General features: G+C 39.9%; 1 protein-coding gene across 1 annotated transcript in view; it reads right to left on the reverse strand.

The window, feature by feature from the left end:
- Positions 1-21,187, reverse strand: part of LOC120530119 (NEDD4-like E3 ubiquitin-protein ligase WWP1) — a 250,923-nt gene that overhangs the window by 26,754 nt on the left and 202,982 nt on the right. Inside the window, exons 11-19 of the mRNA XM_039754299.1 lie at positions 18,272-18,326; positions 18,105-18,189; positions 16,153-16,281; positions 15,971-16,043; positions 15,801-15,872; positions 12,328-12,416; positions 10,065-10,224; positions 7,747-7,880; positions 3,569-3,709 (exon numbers count right to left, since the gene is read on the reverse strand). Coding sequence (XP_039610233.1) covers positions 3,569-3,709; positions 7,747-7,880; positions 10,065-10,224; positions 12,328-12,416; positions 15,801-15,872; positions 15,971-16,043; positions 16,153-16,281; positions 18,105-18,189; positions 18,272-18,326 — 938 coding nt within the window. The remainder of the gene's footprint in view (positions 1-3,568; positions 3,710-7,746; positions 7,881-10,064; positions 10,225-12,327; positions 12,417-15,800; positions 15,873-15,970; positions 16,044-16,152; positions 16,282-18,104; positions 18,190-18,271; positions 18,327-21,187) is intronic.

Genomic DNA, 21,187 nt, shown 5'->3' on the forward strand with positions numbered 1-21,187 from the left:
GCAATATTTGCTGTTATTAAAACAAGCATTTTAACGATTACAAGTACTTAATCTGTTAATATCTCTGTAAGCCTTGGTCTATCCTGGGGTCTCCTCCCAGCTGGTTGTGCCCATAGAATCTCCACAGTGAGGTATCAGCATCATATGCCCTGACCACCTCAATTGGCTCCTTTCGAGATGAAGGTGCATTACTTCTCCCAGATGGCCTGGAAAAGCCTTGGCATCCCACATTATGAGTTGGCAAGTGTGGCTGTGGAAAGGGACGTATGGGCATCGATGCGAAGGCTATTGTCCACTTGACCCATTAACACTAGAATTACCAGAGCCTACGAAAAAACTCGTAATTCCGTCCCACCTTAAACTGCTTCTTAAATCCCTTCACACCTCTCCGCCAGCGCCCTTTGTCTTCTAAATGTGCTGATAAAGAGAAGCGGCTATTCCATCCCCCCACCAATTTAGAACGTGCACGAACTTCTCTCAGCTCAGGCCTTGATTGAGTATCTGGGAGTGAAGTGGAGTTTTAGAGTGAAATAATAGATCGTTGTTTGGAACACACGCATTTCATGTCTGTTCCGTTTCTACAGTAATCTGTGTCAACACATTGTTAAAACAGAAACTTTTTTTATATTCTAGTAGTAGATGACAAAATGTAGGCATAAACTATATAATGTATGAAGCCTGAAGTCCAAATAGCAAAGAAACATTTTCACAAGAATAACACAATTGCACTTTTATTCAAACATATAACTGCAGAAAAAAAAAGCCTTAACATGCGACATTGACACCAGTTTACTATAACTGACTCCGTGGTTCAATAGATACAGCCCCGCTTGGGAATCAAGGGTCACGGGTTCGATCCTGCGCCTCCCTTTTGAGAAGTAAACTGTTCTTAGTCTTACTGTTTTAGAATAAAACATACATTTGATTTCAGTCTGTAACAGCCGGTGCAATTTATGATCTTTGTAAAGGTTAGCTTTTTTTTTTATTCACTTTTCACTCTCTCAGTCGCGTTCAGAATCAATCCATACAACCCCATCTGACACGGCTGTTTTCACTAAAGACGCGCTATAGCTCTGCAGTGTACCACGATGCATACTAACGCCCCGGTTCTGACACACAAGCGCTGGCGAAGCTGCCTTCTTCGATCTCACCGTCACTTGCTTTTCTTTTTATTCAGTTTTATTGAGTGTTCCTGCTGTATGTTTTTCTTTTGCACCCAGGACATGCAGAAGAAAGAATGGTAAAGACCAACTTCGGCGCTATATGCAATCATCAGACACTCCCCATCTGCCCGTGTCACTCAAACACAGGAACATATATTGGTGTAAAAGTATAACAAAAGTGCACTTTTATTCAAGTGCACTTTTTCCATCGCTTTTCCTGTAAGAAGCAGTGTACACACTTCTCTCTATGCTGTGGTTTCTATTACACACCTGAAAGAAAGAGACAATACATATGAACATATCCAGCATACAGCAACATGCGGGGACTGGCAGGAACACTCAATAAAACTGAATAAAAAGAAAATCAAGTGACGGTGAGATACGAAGAAGCAGCTTCGCCAGCGTCTGTGTGTCAGAACCGGGGGCGTTAGTATGCATCGTGGTACAGCACAGAGCTATAGCGCGTCTGTATTCTGTTTCTTTTGTACTCCAGGGCACGCAGAGGAGAGAATAGTAAAGAGCAGTAAGTTCGGCGCTATATGCAATCATCAGACACTCCCCATCTGCCCGTTGTTTTGTTATACTTTTCAATACTTTTATACTGCTCAAACGGGCATGCTCAAAAATACACGTGTAATGCCACGAAAAGTGCACGCAGACACTTCATTTCAAACAAAACAAGTGCACTTTTATTCAAAACTACCTGTATAACCGAAGAAAAAGAAAGCAAGATACAGTAGGCGATTGATACGACATCTTGCATGGTGCAATGCTAAGAAGTGCAGATTTTCATTCCGTGCTATATAAAATCATCACATTCAAATATTAACAGTTCCCACACACCCAAGGACCGTCCTTCCTACATTTACGACACGTGTACTTGTTGCCGTGTACACACCTCTCTGTGCTATGGTTTCTATTACACTGAATGAGCACCTGACACTGTACTTTCTTCCCTGGGGAAGGTCCGCATCAGAGAATTTCCAGTTCCTGCATAAATTCACACCGATCTGACGCTGTTCGTTTTCAAATAATATTGCATTAGTGCGATTATATTTTCACATATATTGTCTTTCTTTCAGGTGTGTAATAGAAACCACAGCATAGAGAGAAGTGTGTACACTGCTTCTTACAGGAAAAGGCGATGGAAAAAGTGCACTTGAATAAAAGTGCACTTTTGTTATACTTTTACACCAATATATGTTCCTGTGTTTGAGCGACACGGGCAGATGGGGAGTGTCTGATGATTGCATATAGCGCCGAAGTTACTGGTCTTTACCATTCTTTCCTCTGCATGTCCTGGGTACAAAAGAAAAAGCATACAGCAACATGCGGGACTGGCAGGAACACTCAATAAAACTGAATAAAAAGAAAAGCAAGTGACGGTGAGATACGAAGAAGGCAGCTTCGCCAGCGTTTGTGTGTCAGAACCTGGGCGTTAGTATGCATCGTGGTACACTGCAGAGCTATAGCGTCTTTAGTGAAAACAGCCGTGTCAGATGGGGTTGTATGGATTGATTCTGAGCGCGACTGAGAGAGTGAAAAGTGAATAAAAAAAAAGCTAACCTTTACAAAGATCATAAATTGCACCGGCTGTTACAGACTGAAATCAAATGTATGTTTTTATTCTAAAACAGTAAGACTAAGAACAGTTTACTTCTCAAAAGGGAGGGGCGCAGGATCGAACCCGTGACCCCTTGATTCCCAAGCGGGGGCTGAGTCTATTGAACCACGGAGTCAGTTATAGTAAACTGGTGTCAATGTCGCATGTTAAGGCGGCTTTTTGTTTCTGCAGTTATATGTTTGAATAAAAGTGCAATTGTGTTATTCTTGTGAAAATGTTTCTTTGCTATTTGGACTTCAGGCTTCATACATTATATAGTTTATGCCTACATTTTGTCATCTACTACTAGAATATAAAAAAAGTTTCTGTTTTAACAATGTGTTGACACAGATTACTGTAGAAACGGAACAGACATGAAATGCGTGTGTTCCAAACAACGATCTATTATTTCACTCTAAAACTCCACTTCACTCCCAGATACTCAATCAAGGCCTGAGCTGAGAGAAGTTCGTGCGCGTTCTAAATTGGTGGGGGATGGAATAGCCGGCTGCTCCAGCTTCTCTTTATCAGCACATTTAGAAGACAAAGGACGCTGGCGGAGAGGTGTGAAGGGATTTAAGAAGCAGTTTAAGGTGGGACGGAATTACGAGTTTTTTCGTAGGCTCTGGTAATTCTAGTGTTAATGCAGTGAAATATGAATGAATGAATAAATTGTTTAGTATTAATTTTAATCCAGGTAATGAAGATATTAATATGTACAATTACCTAAAAATAAATAGCAAGTTTCATTTCATAAAAACACAGGGTGTATGTTAAAGGACAACATTCAAGCACATCTCACCTAATGTATTCCTCTTTGTTTTCCTCAGTTACTAGTAAATTCGCTCCACCGGGTTTCAAATCATGTGGAGTAACTTTTCCAAGAATTTCCATATCAACTGAAAAGAACATTTCCAAAGCACATTCCTCAATGTCATTGTCCCTGAAATGAAAGAGAGCAACTGAAAGCATTTGTAGGCTTCCCTGTCAGTTCTGTGGGCAGTATACAGACCACAATCAATAAAACGCAGGACCACAAACTTCTGGGGGGGAAAAAAAAAAAAAAAAAAACATTAATAAATCACAGTAGATAAGCACATGTAGATGTGGAATTAGGAACCATTCTGCAGCAGTTAGAAAACTAAGATTACCACTTATTAAAACTGCAGGAAATTACAGGCACGAGAGGGAGAGCATTTCAAAGGGCAGTACTGTATTTGCAATTAATTCTTTATATCGGTGGACCTCAGCCTTAGTCTTTGGGATCCCCCCAGTGTGCTTGCAGAACCAGTGGGTCATTTAACCTCTAACTGATCTCATTTAATTAGCTAGTCCATTCAGAAAAGCACAGCCAGGTGAATTTTAGATTTATCAGACATTTGCAGATATTTATATTTCTGCTACAGCTTTAAACATTTAAATCTCTTTTTGTTGTTTTCCTTAAGATTTGTTATTTGCTCCCTTTATTGCATCCTAATGATGATAATTAACAACGAGCAAAGCAGACACTCCAACTCTTTTGTTTATCTAAAAGCTAAGCTATCCCAATGTCTCATCTAGATCCTTCTTAAAGGTTGTCAAGGTTTGTCTCGGGAGTTTGTTTCAGATTCCAATAACTCTTTGCGTAAAAGAGTCAAAGCTTCAGACCTAAATGCACTTCCCCTTATGTTACAATGATTTACTCAAACACAGTACACAAATTCGCCCTGGATCTACTTTTTGAAAGCCTTTGAGGATTGAAACTATCCGAGTAGGTCATCATGCAGTCTTCTCTGCGTGAGACTAAACAGGTTTAATTCTTCAAGTCTGATTGACTTGGTGGCTCTGCTTTGCACAACTTCAAGTGCTGCTGTGACAATTCTTGTAGCATGGCGGATTACGGTCTAACTAATACACTAGATATTTTACGTATAACGCACCCTTGATGTATATCGTAAAACTGTTGGATATACAGTGGGTACGGAAAGTATTCAGACCCCCTTCAATTTTTCACTCTTTGTTATATTGTAGCCATTTGCTAAAATCATTTCAATTAATTTTTCCCCTCATTAATGTACACACAGCACCCCATATTGACAGACAAAAAAAAGAATTTTTGAAATTGTTGCAGATTTATTAAAAAACAAAAACTGAAATATCACCTGGTCCTAAGTATTCAGACCCTTTGAACCCTCAGTATTTAGTAGAAGCCCCCTTTTGAGCTCATACAGCCAGGAGTCTTCTTGGGAAAGATGCAACAAGTTTTTGGGGATCCTCTGCCATTCCTCTTTGCAGATCCTCTCCAGTTCTGTCTTGTTGGAAGGTAAACCTTTGGCCCAGTCTGAGGTCCTTAGCACTCTGGATGGTTTTGTCCAGGATATCCCTGTACTTGGCCGCATTCATCTTTCCCCTCAATTACAACCAGTCGTCCAAGTGATGAGCAGTGCCTGGTTGTCTCCACACATACCACTAAGGCCAAAAGTTCTATCTTGGTCTAATCAGACCAGGGAATCTTATTTCTCACCATCTCAGAGTCCTTCAGGTGTCTTTTAGCAAATGCCATGCGGGCTGTCATGTGTCTTGCCTCTCCTCAGTGTGTGGAGACAACCAGGCACTGCTCATCACTTGTCCAATACAGTCCCCACAGTGAAGCATGGCGGTGGCAGCATCATGCTGTGGGGGTGTTTTTCAGCTGCAGGGACAGGACGACTGGTTGCAATCGAGGGAAAGATGAATGCGGCCAAGTACCGGGATATCCTGGACAAAACCTTCTCCAGAGTTCTAAGGACCTCAGACTGGGCTGAAGGTTTACCTTCCAACAAGACAATGACCCTAAGCACACAGCTAAAATAATGAAGGAGTGGCTTCACAACAACTCTGTGACTGTTCTTGAATGGCCCAGCCAGAGCCCTGACTTAAACCCAATTGAGCATCTCTGGAGAGACCTAAAAATGGCCGTCCACCAACGTTTACCATCCAACCTGACAGAACTGGAGAGGATCTGCAAACAGGAATGGCAGAGGATCCCCAAATCCAGGTGTGAAAAACTTGTTGCATCTTTCCCAAGAAGACTCATGGCTGTATTAGCTCAAAAGGGGCTTCTACTAAATACTGAGGGTTCAAAGGGTCTGAATACTTAGAACCAGGTGATATTTCAGTTTGTCTTTTTTAATAAATCTGCAACAATTTCAAAAATTGTTTTTTTTGTCTGTCAATATGGGGTGCTGTGTGTACATTAATGAGGGAAAAAAATGAATTTAAATGATTTTAGCAAATGGCTGCAATATAACAAAGAGTGAAAAATTGAAAGGGGTCTGAATACTTTCCGTACCCACTGTACATTTTATTTGCTTTACTTAATATATTCTGTAAATTGCTTAGACAATGAAAATATGTCAACATAGACTCCTAAATCTTTCAGTTTGTGCTTCTTGCAGGGCCGTGTCTCCCAACTTGTATTTATAGTTGACGTTTCTGCCGCCCACGACACTGAATGCTGAAACGCTGCTTCAAAGTCACACTCACTAACATGCTCTTTAATAAATATGGATTACATGACCAGAACACCTGGAAAAGCAGAATGAAAACCATGATAAAAATTTAAATCTTAAAAACCAAGGTTAAAAAAATAAAATAAATTATCCCTATGTAACATACATAAATGCTTAGGACATTCAAATAAATATTTACCCACACTTGAGTTTTGTAATTTGTGACTGACAAAACACAGAAGCAGAGAAATACCAATTTCCGTAATTGTGCAAGGAGTTGCGTTAAAAATATAAGTTGCTGGAACAAAAACCTGCAGTCACATTGGAATTTAAGAACCATTGCTTTAGAAAATGTTTTATTCTAAATGAGCTTATAAATCATAGCTGCAAAGCACAACTGTCCACATTTGTACTGTTCCAGTACCTTTTAATTTCCTCAGTGTCCGAGAGCTAAGCAAGCCGCACTGGCTGACCTGGCACCTTAAAGATTTACAATCTTTGATCTGGTGAACCTAAGGCTTCAGTTTTGAGTTAAACACATTTTTAATTAGAAATCAATTCATACCTTGACTGAATTTCCTATTTAAAAAGATACATAACAAAACCGTCACAAAAAAACTGAATTTTCCTAAAGGAGGGTAATAATGGATAACAAAGGTACACGTTTCTCTAAAAAAAAATTGAAGTCTCGGTCTAACAACAAAAAATCAAAAAGAAAAACATGAAATGTTTTTTGGTGTTCTCTAAATGAAAGGGACAAGATTGCTGCATCAAACCAGGACCATGCAAGTGTGGTGTCTGTCATCATACAGTCTAAGATCCCATGAAGCATAAGCTAACTGGGAATAAATGACTTATGAATAAAAGTGAGTGGCACATCATTTCAGTTTGTAATGGCCAATACTAAAAACACCACTTCATTTTCTGAAATCCATACACAATGGCCACTGTATTGCTCCTTATCCATTCCTAAAGTTCACACACTAGCAGGCTGTGTCCCTCTCCAGGTCAAACAGTGAAGAGGGGAAGAATTGAATCAAAACATTTGTGGTTAAGTCCAGTGAGGTGAGGACTAGGCCATACAGGTCAGCAGGCAGTGTTTTGTAGTGGCTGAGGCTTTGGACATCACGGCCTAGAGTAGCTGTGACGGACTGTGTGAACCTAAATATCACTTACCATATCCACCTTGCATAATATACATTAATAATAACTGCAAAAGTTAAGAGATAAGCTGTGAATGACTGACGATATAAACAGTCATATTAATATATGGACTGTGGGAATAAAATCAGATATTCCTGATCTATCAATCTTCACATCCAGTGAAAATTATATATAAATATTTGAAGAGTTTGAGCTGGTTTTATTTATCATCATGTAAGTAAATGAAACACTTCTTTGTCAATAAAAAGAGTTTTAGTTTACAATACAAACTGAAGCAATCAATGTTATATACGGTTACTATATATCTTAAATTAAATCATTAAATTATTAAATAAAGCCCACAAACCTGATCCACATAAGGGAATTGTAAAACTCTGGGTCAATAGACTCAAGATCTTTGATTGTATGCTTCTTGTTCAACATACGTTTGTAGAATGGAAGGGAAAACCCAGTATCAATAAATTTTCCATGAAAAAGGGCCTATAATGAAAAACATAATTTATGAGAGGACTCTAAATTGCAGTGAGTTGTGAACAAATCAGAACAAGCAATAGTGACATTTAAGAAGTATCCACATATATGTTTTGTGCAATTGAACAAAGCAGTTTGTGGCTTCTAAAGGAATTTCCATTGTTATTCACTATTCTGTTCTCAGATAATCATACAAATTGTCTTTTAATTAATCATTTGAACAATATGCTGCAAAAAATGCACAGGCAAAAACTCAACAAAAAAAAAAAAAAAGGGAGCAGTTCTGCTTTTATTTAGCAAAAAAAATCTACCAATGGGGTAAGCAAAATTTACTTGACAAGACCTCTTAAAAGTAAGCTAAGTAATCGTAAATACATCTTTTTCGATAAGTCAATAATTCTTACAATAAGGAAGACAAGATTTAATATCATGAAATAAATATTTTTCCACTTGCTAAGATTTCATTTTTTGCAGTGATACACAATAGTCAACATCCACATTCTCATTTAAGGGCACTGAGCTTATTTATTTATTTTTTGGTCAGAAGAATTTCCTTTAATACTCTAGTGGAGATTAAGTTTGGGCAATCAAGCAAAATAAAGAATATCCACAAGAGCTTGCATAAGAGGAACAATTTCTGCTGCTTTCTTTTTAATTCCATCTGTCTGTAAATTCGAAATTCAATACAGATCAGCCTTCAGGTGCTTCTGTCAGGTACAACTGGGCACCCAGACTGTTTGTAGTGTGCAGGCGTACCTGATCTTAATTTAACAGTGCATGTAAACTATGTGCGTGTCATATTAATCATTTTCTTTGCTGTGACATTGTGAAGACCAAAATGTAGCCAAATGCACAGCATAACCATGGCAAAGGTATTAGGCACTGCAAGTTCAGGCATCATCTTGACCAGCTTTTGTCTTTTTTCATTCCATTGTGATATGTATAACAAGCAACATCAGACGGACACGTTTCTCTTCTGCTTGTCAGGTCCAAAACAGCACTGTTCCTTATTCCTTGTAGGTGCATCATACGCATTTAACTTCTGACAAAGCATTCGTTTGATGTCAGCCCTCACACTCACACAAGCTGCTCCCTGGGATTTACGACAGGTTTGATTTTGTCAGGGCGAGTTGTAGACTGATTGGATTGCACCGATTTGACAAGGCCTCAAGATGATAAAAAGAAGCGTAACCATTCGCAGTGCAGACAAGCAATATGTGCGCTTTCTGGCGGTGTCTTTAAAGCTGCATGTAGTTTGATAACTGGAAAGCAAAAGCAGCATCATGGCAGCAGCCAGTGTTCATAGACCTACACCAAATACAGAGTTATCATGACAGCCATTCATTGCAAAGAGCCAAAAGATTCCAAAGAGTCAACACAGTGTGTGATTTTACCATGGCATACAAAACACAAATCTTTTCTCTCAAGTTTTTGCCTAACTCATGATTCCCTCCATCCCCTCTGCTATGAGTTACCAGATGGTTAATACCACAAAAGGGAAGCTCTACACTTAAACCACATTTGCTTATAACACAAATGCCACTAAAAACAGTAAAATACGAGGGGTGTTCAATTATAAACTGGAACTTTCATGCTCTGTTCTAATAAATAGTGCAAGGTAGACCTGACTCACTGGACAAACACACTCACATACGAAGATGTCGTTAGTAGTGCTGGCTGCTCTTAACCCCGTTCTTGTCAGTTGTAATCAACATGTCAAGGCAGGAGGTACACAGTAGTGTTGCGCAGCACATTATTATTCAATTTTTGACAAACGAAGGAGTCATTCCACCTCAGATTTATTTGAGATTTAAAAACAGTTTGGGGATGAACGTCTCTCTCTCTCTCTCAGTCTAGAGTGTATGATTGGTGCAAGTCATTCAGAGGGGGACTATCATCTCTTCGGTCCATTTAAGGAATTTTTAGGAGAGAAGAACTTCTAGTCGAATGAGGAGGTTATTGACGCTGTGCAATATTGGGTCAACATGCAGTCAAAAGACTTCTAACTCTTTGGGGATTAAGAAGCTTCCTGAGCTCTGGAACAAGTGGATTGCAGTGGCAGGAGATAACATAGAACATTAGTGTGTAAGTCGTTTCATTGTATTCAATAAAGCACAGCTCATAAATTCCTGTTTATATTTGAACGCCCCACGTAGCTACAAGAAACATTGTGGTAAAAAACAGAACACTTGCCATGGCAATAAAGCGTCCAATGAAGCAAAAATAGGAGAGATGGTCCGGGTTGATGGTAGAGGCCGGGTTGATCTGCAGGCAGTAGTTGTTTTTACCAGCGTACTCAAAGAGGCAGTACATGGGGTTTAATACTTCATGGGAGAGCAGGAAGAACCATTCTCTACGGGACACAGAAAGATTGAACAGTTCATTAACAGGTGGGTGAAATTACACAAAATAAATGACAAACCTAAATATGCCATTGCCCTTATAATTATCGCTACTTCATGAACCTCCTTTAACCAGGTGATCAGCAAAATTGCTTACATGTTCAAAGATGTGAATCATAAAAGCAGCATTGCAGATAGATCTCTCTATTATAAAAAAAAAAATCTTCGAACGCTTAGAAGGAGACGATACGTGATCTTCTCAGAAGACAATCTGACGTCCTGCGAGATACACTTTAACGTCACATGAGAAAACGCAATGAGATAAAAGTACAGCTGCTGTACGGGCTTTTAAATAATCGACGCGCAGCGCGACAAGCAGAACATGCAGCTCGGCAGCAGCAGCTGATCAGACCGCATTTCCTCAGTGTGTATTCAGCCCACCCCGCTCCTTGACAACACAACTGGCAGAGACGCGAAGTGACTGGAGCTTAGCGCACCCGGGGGGACTCCAGGGATAAACCTTACTCTTATTCGAGGGGTTGTGTCTTTCATTTTTCTATTCTTTAATATGTAAAGCACTTTGAGCAGTTTGTATGAAAATGTGCTCTATAAAAATACAAAGATTAACAACACATTACTAAGCTCTTCTATCTATTTTTAGGTACATTCAAATATAATTTCGAGAAGCACCTTTTGTGATAGCCATGTCTGTCTGTCTGTCCGCAAAAACTAACTCGACTCCCCACTTTGACCAACTTTGTAGAAATTTGGCACACTTGATCTTCAAATAACTTGATCAGGACGGTTCAATATTTGTTGGGATATCTCAACAGACGGAGTTGTACAAAGTTTGGAAATCTCAAAATCTACCACTGAAAACCACTGGTGATTCTGCAAACTCATCTATCGAAAAACAGAGGAATGTTCTATGTAACTTCTATGAATTAGTTTCAATTTTACCTTGACTGCAGTTGCACCACCTTGTATACTTTGTATATTTTAATCTCTTACTCATCCAACAGCCGCATGAATCCCCAGTTCAACCCCAGAGAAAGGGTGCATGCACACCAGAGGCTCATAGACCAGCCTCTTCTACTGCTGCTGCTTTGTGTAAGTTAACCATAAAGTACAAAAAAAAAGCCACGTCTCTGGAAATGAGGAAAGAGGAAAGCATTTATGTAAGCATATATGAGACAGAATTGACTGAACTAATTAATCACACAAGAAAAGTACAGCTCCTCTATGTGATAGCATAGGTTTAGAAATGGTACTGCCGTTGGCATGTGGGAGGAACATGGGGCATGCAACCAAAGACTAAGCTGTGTTTTACAGTTTCTACAGTGTGCAAAGAGGCTAACTGTGCCGGATTACAGTTTACGTGTGCTGAAAGACTTACTCAGCAGTATAACGTGCAACAGACTGAGTGTGGGGTGCCATTTGTCTGTGCCCAAAGAGCCGCTTCTGCTTCTGTACATCTTCAGGCTGGAATTAAACTTTCTGGTTTTCCTGCTATACAATAAATCAATTACTTTCCAAGTTCTTAACTATTTATAACATTTTTATGAATTACAGAGTTTTAACTAATATTAATAGGTAATTGGGAAACTTGCATCAGTTTGCTTTCTCCTTTCTTAAGGTAAACCTGATAGAAATGTTTAGTCATAGACCCTCGACCACTAACACATATATCAATGCCACGTTTGCATCACATGGATTGGAATCTGCTGTGTAAGCCATATAGGCCTTTGACCCAGTAGAAGCCTATTTATGCATCATTTTAACTACATTTTAAAAAGCACACATTTAATTTAGTCTATTGACATATGTAACTGCATTCTATTATTGCTGTAATTTTTGAATATGACTCATTCTTACAAAAGTAATTAAAAAAAAAAATGTGATGATGCACTCTTAGATGAAAAAAATTGAAATGCTCAAACTTTCATAGCATTTAATGTAGTCCCCAAACGCATCTGAATGTTACACAATACGTACATTTTGTTTAAAATATTAATAAGCTCTAAGAACAGGTTCACTTAATTAAAGCTGCATTTCTTTTGAAATGTAAAAATAAATCCAAATGGTTCATTCCATAAACATCATTTTCTACTCACCTTGCTAGCCCCCCATAATCCAAACCTTCTTCTCCTCTGAATATTACATACAACCGCCTCCTTAAATCATACGGTTTCAAAGCCATGATCTGTTGGGGAAAAAAGAACATTTCAGGTATTCTAAACAAAAGCACTATAGCTGTAATCTGAATGAAACAAATGATTTCATCCATCCATCCATTAGCCAACCATCTATATCCTAACTACAGGGTCACAGGGGTCTGCTGAAGCCAATCCCAGCCAACACAGGGCGCAAGGCAGAAAACAGACCCCAGGCAGGGCGCCAGCCCACCACAGGACACACACACACCAAGCACACACTAGGGACAATTTGGGATCGCCAATCCACCTAACCTGCATGTCTATGGACTGTGGGAGAAAACCGACGCAGACAAGGGGAGAACATGCAAACTCCACGCAGGGAGGATCCGGGAAGCGAACCCGGGTCTCCTAACTGCAAGGCAGCAATGCAACCCACTGCGCCACCATGCCGCCCCAAATGATTTCAGAAACCTGTGAAGTGAGCAGAAACACAGACATGACTGCATTATCTGCCAGTGTCTAAAACAAAATTTCAGATTCTGCAATCAAATCAAGATGTATCGAATTCAAATGCAAGTTAGAAAACTAGCTGTAACGTCATTTTTTGTTGGCTGTCCATAAACAGCGTCATCTGCGTCAACACTTTGCTGGAGCAAGGCCTAAGCATCATCATTAACACTGTGCCAGAAAAATGGAACACATTTGGCATGAGGATGGTGTGATTTGTTTTCTAAGTCTACATATATTATATTTTGATGAAAGCATGTACTTAGAAAAAACAATGTCTTGTAAATTGTTCTTGTACTTACCACATACCAGATCAGAACCAAAATAATCTAAGAACTAGGAACCCGCACATAGAAGCTGTAGACATGCAAGGACAAAAAAAAACATGTTTGACCTACCCAAGGGCTACAGTGAAAAGCAGACGGACGTTTCGGACATAGGCCTGGGTGCCGTGCTGAGACAAAGCGTTAATGGTGTTAAACACCCTGTTACTTATCTGAGCTGGAAACAGTGGGATTGGGAGACCAGGTATGCAGCGGTGGAAAGGGAAGCCCTTGCGATTAAATGGGCGATTACGCAGTTGAGGTACTACCTCTTGGGCCAGAAATTCACTATTGTGACGGATCAAGCTCCTCTACAATGGATGGCCCTACACAAAGAGCCGAATCCACAGGTCACCAGGTGGTTTCTTGACCTCCAACCGTACAAGTTTTTACTTGTTCATCGTAAGGGTTCTTTCCATGACAATGCCGATGCTCTCTCTCGAGCCCACAATCTCTCTGTGCAGGACGCTTGACCCAATTGGGTCTGGGCTGAGGAGGGCCTTGTCACACACGTAAGAGTAGGAAGTAGCTAAAGGGTCTGAGTAATTGTAATTCCACAACAGACCAGGGGGCGGCAGGGTGCGCAGACTCTCTTTCTCAGTTCCTTGTAGACCATTCTCAGGAAATCCCGCCAGTCTCTGGTGCGCCTCTAAAGACGTCACTTCTGGTTTTTAGAGTGCCTCTGATGATGTCACTTCCGGGGGCCAAATGAGGGCTTCACTACCGGTCCTGATGACATCGCTGCTGGTTCTGGCCCTAATGACTTCAATTCCTGTACTGGCCCTTAAAACTGCCATCTTGCCTCCATATAATTAGTTCAGTCTTGGACTTGACTCTATGAACATCTCCTTCTTTGGCTCATCCTTGTTACACTATTTGATAAAGAGTCTGAAAGCGAGAACTGATCTTCCTAGAACCCTTCCACAATAATACAACCATTCTTAATTGTTGCCCTAAAGTCCAGGCACGCCACCACCAGCTGCAGACAAACTGTATCACATAGCAGTGGGATGGATGGCCAACAACAAGTCCCTTTGCTCTCCTTGACAAGCAATTATTTTATCAGATCCCTGCAGCAGCCACTAAAACTGCACAAGCCAAGCAGCTAAAGGCTAACCTTAAAAAGTAGCTTTAATGTCCAGTTAATACTGGAGCAGCAAAAATGCACAAAATATGTACACCATCTGCAAGATCAACATTGGTAGTTATGCTGAAGAGCACTGGGAGGACTGAATGTAACAGGCCAATGAGAGAAATAGGAAACAAAGTAAGGAGTAAAACCTGAAAACCTGACATGGTCTTCTACTGTTTTAGGCCATCTGTCTAAATGGTTGATGTACTGTGTATTCAGAGATGATTTTCTGCTCACCACAGCTGTAAAGAGTGGTTATCTCGAGTTACCACAGCTTTAATGTTTGCTCAAACCAGTCTGGCCATTCTCTTCTGACCTCTTTAATCAAAAAGGCGTTGTCATCAGAAGAACTGCTGCTCACTGGATGTCTTTTGTTTTCACACCATTCTGAGTAAATTTGTGTAAATCCCATGTCAGCAGTTACAGAAATACTCAAACCAGTCCACCTGGCACCAACAATCGTGCCACGGTCAAAATCACCGAGATCACATTTCCTACCCCCAAATTCAGATGAAACTCCTGACCTATATCTGTACGATTTTAGGCACTGCGCTGCGACTGCATGATTGGCCGAATTAGATGATTGTATGGATATGCAGGTATACAGGTGTTCTTATTAATTAATTCAATGATGAGTATATCAATATTTTGCCAATTACAGTGTTCACTGTTATCTGGTGTAAAGTGACTTGCATGGCAAAGAAATGTTTATTGTTTTTATTTATTTTTTAAACAAACTTATTACAGCATTGGGTCAGCTTGAAGTTTGTCTTGATTTGTATTTGAATACACAATGGGAGGTCTAAAAATCAAAAGTACACATTATGAGAAGGATTTAAGAGTCATTGTGGACTCGACACTAAACAGTAGTCAGAAGCTATTAAGAAGGCTAACAGAATGTCAGGTTATATAGCGCCCTGATGTGTGGAGTACAAGTCACAGGAGGTTGTGCTCAAGCTTTAAAATACACTGGTGAGGCCTCATCTGGAGTACCGAGTGGTTTTGGTTTCCGGGCTACAAAATGGACACAGCAACACTAGAAAAGTCCAGAGAAGAGCGACTAAGCTGATTCCAGGACTACAGGGGATGAGTTATGAGGAACAATAAAAAGAGCAGAGCCTTTACAGTTTAAGCAAAAAAATAGATTAAGAGGAGACCAGTGTTTAACCTCCTTAGTGTTAGACCTGAGAATCTCTCGGGCAGTAAAAACAGTGCTAAAAGCTCGGGTAACTGTATAGACACGCCTCGTATGAGCAACACGCCTGAGGATTACTTGGGCTGTACATGGAATATGGAACATGGAATAAGTGACCAAGTAGTGTGGTAGACAGTAGGACTTCAAAACTCGACCTGATGTTATTTAGGAAGAATTACGCAGACAGGACTGGTGAGCTTTGTTGGGCTGAATGGCCTGTTCTCATCTAGACTGCTCTAATGTTTACAAAAATGAAATATTAAACTTCACCCACCTGTTGAAAGGAGTCCTCAAATAGAGTCTGCCGGGATACTGTGATTTTCACATGACTGGGTAAGGCATTAGACTGCAAATAAAAAAGGGCAATTTTACAATCTTTGAAGATGATACAGAAATTTTCACCAAATAATTCAAAATGTGTATATGCACGTTAAATGGCAGTACCTGGCATAAATATCGGAAATGAGCCAGCTTCCATCTAAAGCTACGCTCATATGCAATCTGAGGACCTTTTGTGCTATAAAAGGAAGACAAAAGGTTTTGCTATTGTTTAAAAGATAAACAATTCTCCTAAACAAAAAAAAAAAAAAACAACAACACAGTTTTGGAAGGAAACATGGACTTACACAGACGATTTACCAGTGCGAGGATCATTGAATGTGGTGGTCCTTGTGTTGTGATCTACAAAGTATCGAACACCTTCTCTCGTATATCTTATTTCCCATCCTTCAGGTAATGGGTCTTCATTTTGTAGGCTAAAAATTAAATAACTAAATGCTTAAGAGAGAAAGATTACAGAAAATGCACAGAATAGCACATTATAGAATATCTAAAAAAACAAATGTTTCAAGTAAACAATAACGCTGGTTAAACAATTTTTTCAAGTTTTACTACCTGAAAAAGTTTTGATTATGATACAGTTTTTAAGCTGAACACAGCTATCTGCATTGGAATTTAGAGAAACACACACACACATTAACTTTTACTGGATTTACTGTAGCTTGTTTAATCGCTTAATGATCCTGACACTATGGCATTGGTTCTGCTGACCTAAAAATGCTTTCTTGCTTATTTCCATTTGTGCTCAGCATCTGATGTTTCTTCTTTCAATGTCCTACAATGGTTAGTCGACATTGATGGATTCCACTTGCCCTGATGCTTCTTTTCTATCATTGCAATGTCCTAGTGAAGCCTTTCAGGACTATCAGGGAAGAAGTACAAGTGTGAACCCAGGAAACGTATCTTTAGCGACATGTTGTACTTGATGCTTCTGTGTGCTTGAAGCATGTTGCCGACCAGCAGGACACAGTTTGGCATTCTGCAGTTGCCAAAAAAATCTCCACATCATCATTGAATGCCTTCTATACAATTTCCTCCATCCCCACTAGCAGATCTTCAAAGCGCTTGTAACTGATGACATGTCTGATTTGTGGAACAACAAAAATACCTTCCTGAATCTTTGTTATCAGTTATTTGTGGAAACATCTGTCTTCAAAGATGAAAAGTCTTCACCTTCTTGTTCATCATTTTCACAAAAAGTTTCATCGGTGCAAGTTTTTATTATTTTTTTGGTTCAACAAGACGTTTATGCGTGACACCTCTATGCTTACTGGACTCCCATTTCGTCTTAATATAACAAGACACCTTAACAATGGCTGTCTCTTTTACAGTACTTGGTAAATCCGAGCTGCATCACCACAGAAGTTCGTTCCACTTGTTGATTATGTACTGCATACTTAAACTTAAAATATGAAAGGAATACACAAAAACAACCAATTTCAATAAAACAGTACATTAACAGGACAACTTTTGTCCAGGATTCCCTGGAGGACTAACGTCTGCTTCGTTTACTCCAAGAAACTCCCTGCTATCACTTCACACACATTTGGTGCCGACACTGAATTCTGTTGGTTACCTTGAAAAGGGCCTTTTGCTTACTCACATGCCAGATTATAAATCCAGCTGTGGCAGATGGAGCACAGGGGATGGACAGACCTCAAATTAGTTATTAAGAGGGCATAAACAAAACACAGCCACCCATTTTCAGATAAAATTATACCATTAAGGGTTGTGTGTATATAATTGTTCTCAATTTTTAATTTTTGAATGCAACTGCCCTCTATTTCTAATAGTATTCCCAAGTTAGTGCTTTATTATTAATCTCAAAGAATTCTGCAGGATCTACATGATACCTTTGTGAAGAACAGAGTGAAATCTCTGTTTGCTCACAATTGCATAAAGTAAGATGTCATTTATTGTATTTTAACATTTTTTTTTTTTTTTAAATCTAAAGTATATTTAAACCTTTGACTCCAGGTACTCGTATGAAACACATGTCAAAAATAAAGATGATATATATGGAAAATGCGTATTATAGGGCAAAAACTTTATTTTATGTGGATGTAAGTGATGATTTATTTAAAAAATTAGATTAGAAACGGTCATATGATCTGATTCTTAACGCTAATGCTGCCACTTTAACTGGTATGGCCAATGATGAGTCCATCCATGTTAAACAAGTTCTTTGAATACAGCCTAGAAATTACATGACACTTCAGTCAATTCTGTCCCCACTCACCCTTGTGTTCGTGGATCTTCCCACTGTGTTGTTTTTGTGTTGTGGTTTACAAAGTAAACCCGGTCATTTGAATCCACTCGCCTTTCTAGAAGCACAAACACATGGAATTCAGTGTATCTGTCTACAAATCAAGACCATAGTGATGCATTGTCCTTTATACTATTTACCCCATCCAGGCGGCAGAGGACCAAGAGGGTCATTCTCAGCAGACATCATTGAAGCCTGTGTGAAAGAACAAAAACCTCATTATTTCCAAATAACCTAATTTAAAGAAGCAATCAGATCCTTACACTAGTTAAAAACAGCAGACCCTTATGCGTGACATTTTGCCATTGAAAACACAGGTATAAGAATATTTATTTTTGATTTTAAGTCATCATTCTCTTTGCTAAATAAGTAAATAGGCTGCTTGAATTCTTAAACCTCTTGTGCTGTAAACAGCAGTTTGGGATTTCTTGCCTTGAAGAGCACCTTGACTCTAATGAAATGATAAAAAAAATCATCTTCTTCTTTCGGCTGTTCCCATTTAGGAGTCGCTACAGGGATCAACCATCTCCATTTATTGCTGTCTTTTACATGATTTTCTGCCACACCGACTGCCTTCCTGTCCTCCCTCACCACATCCATAAACCTCCCCTTTGGCCTTCCTCTTTGCTGGTGGTTCCATTCCCAATATTAATTTTCCTGATGTGCTCCTCGTCTGTCCTCTGCATGTGCCCAAACCATCTCAATTTAGCCTCTCTCGTTTTGTCACCAAACTGTCTTATTTGTGTTGTCCCTCCAATATACTCACTCCTAATTCTGTCTACACTCATTACTCCAAGCGAAAATCATAGCATCTTCAACTCTGCCTCCTGTCTTTTCGTCAGCACTGCCATCTCCAAACCACACAACGTAGCTGGTCTCACTACCGTTTTATAGACCTTCCCTCTCACTCTTGCAGGTACTCTTCTATCACAAATCACTCCTGTCACTCTTCTCCAACCAGCCCACCCTGCCTGCGCTCTCTTCTTAACCATTCTGCTCCACTCTCCGTTGCTTTGGACTGTTGTACCCAAGTTGTCTACCATCACCATCTCTGCCTTTTGAAGTCACACCCTTTCACCACCTTACATCTTATTCTAGCACATGTACTCCGTTTAACTCCTATAGTGATCCCTCTTTATATCGCACTTCGACTTTCGCAGCTTCACTCCATCGCAGATTTTAAATGTAAGCATGTCTAAATATATATCACAGATTTTTCGCTGGTTCGCAGACAATGGGTCTTTTAATTTCTAGTACATGCCTCAGTTTGTTTGCCCATTTGATTTCATACAAGGGACGCTATTGGCGGATGGCTGAGAAGCTACCCAATCAGTGCACGTATTACATATTAAATAAAACACTTCAATGATATACGATATGCTTCCTGTGCGGTGCTTTGCATACTTAAAAGCTCTAACAGCACAAAATGATTTTTGATTGTTTGCTTTTCTCTCTCTCTCACTTTCTCTGACATTCTCTGCTCCTGGCGGAGGGGGTGTGCGCAGAAGGGCTGTTTGCACAGAGGATGCGGACGCTCCTCTAAAAAATGCTGAAAGACTACCTTCACATTGCTCCCTTTCTTGTGGCCGCTTTATCGTGGTGCTTCGCAAACGTAAAAGCCCAACAGCACGTATTGATTTTTGATTGTTTGCTTTTCTCTCTCTCTGACATTCTCTGCTCCTGACGCGCACTCCTTTGAAGAGGAAGATATGTTTGCATTCTTTTAATTGTGAGAAAGAACTGTCATCTCTGTCTTGTCATGGAGCACAGTTTAAACTTTTGACTAAAGGGTGTTAATTCATGTCTAGAGGGCTCTGATAATGTTAAAAACGAATTTAGAAAGTCGTAAACAGGTTTTCTATGCTCTAACTGAGAAAATATTCGAGTTATAAATAAAGAATCCTACTTCGCGGAAATTCATTTATTGCGGTAGAGTCTGGAACGGATTAACCGCAATAAACGAGGGTTTACTGTACTTACTTTCATTATTCTTCTCTGCAGTACATACCACCATCCCTCCAAGTTCATCTCAACATGCTGTCTACTCTAATTTCAGATGACAGTTTCATCCGTGAACATCACATTCCATGAAGACTTCTGTCTCACCTCATCTAGTAACCGGTTATTCACCGTTGCAAACAGGAAAGGCCTCAGAGCTGAATAAACCTTGACGTATTACCACTCTCATCTTGAACCAAGCTGTAATTTGTACCGAGTCATATTGGAAGTCTGATGTATATAGATTGAACAGGACCGGAGAAAGTACACAGCCATGTAATCCTTGCTACCTGTGGCCTCAGGTCTTCCTCATACAGAAACATAACTCCTGCCTTGGCACCCTGTCATAAGCTTTCTCAAAGTCTACACAATTGTGGGTGGGGATGTCTTCTGACCTTCTCTGACACTTCTCCATCAATACTGCAGCCAGTTAAAGCAAACATTACCACAGCCATCATACAGTCCTAGCGCCCTCACTCTTGGTTTGTATTGAGGCTGAAGCAGAACCAGGTTATGATCTGCTTTCCCAAGCGCAGGCAGTGGGGTGGCGCTGTATGCGTCTTTAACGCTTTGCATATCCTGCACCACCCTCACATTACTTTTCTGCTATTCCTCTGTAGGTTCTGACATTTTCACCAGTCTTCCTCATACAGAAACATAACTCCTGCCTTGGCACCCTGTCATAAGCTTTCTCAAAGTCTACAAACACGTAATGCAATTTCTTCTGACCTTCTCTACACTTCTCCATCAATACTCTTAAAGCAAACATTACTACAGTACTCTTTCCTGGCATGAAACCTTATTGCTGCTCACAGATCACCAAAACGGTTTCTCCACATTTAGAAGTAACCCACAAAAATAAAGACCCTATACAATGATCATTATTTTATTGGGCACAAGCTAATTGGATAAAAATGCTTCCTGACGGCTTCAAGAAACCAGATTCAAATTGCTGTCCAGTCACCATTTGTATGCAGTTTGCAGGTTCTCCTCCTATCTGCATGGGTTTTTCTTCTCACATACTGAAGACATGGAGATCAGGCAGGCTGGCTGTTTTA

This window comes from Polypterus senegalus, chromosome 5 (assembly GCF_016835505.1).
Source record: "Polypterus senegalus isolate Bchr_013 chromosome 5, ASM1683550v1, whole genome shotgun sequence".
Classification (NCBI taxonomy): Eukaryota; Metazoa; Chordata; class Cladistia; order Polypteriformes; family Polypteridae; genus Polypterus; species Polypterus senegalus.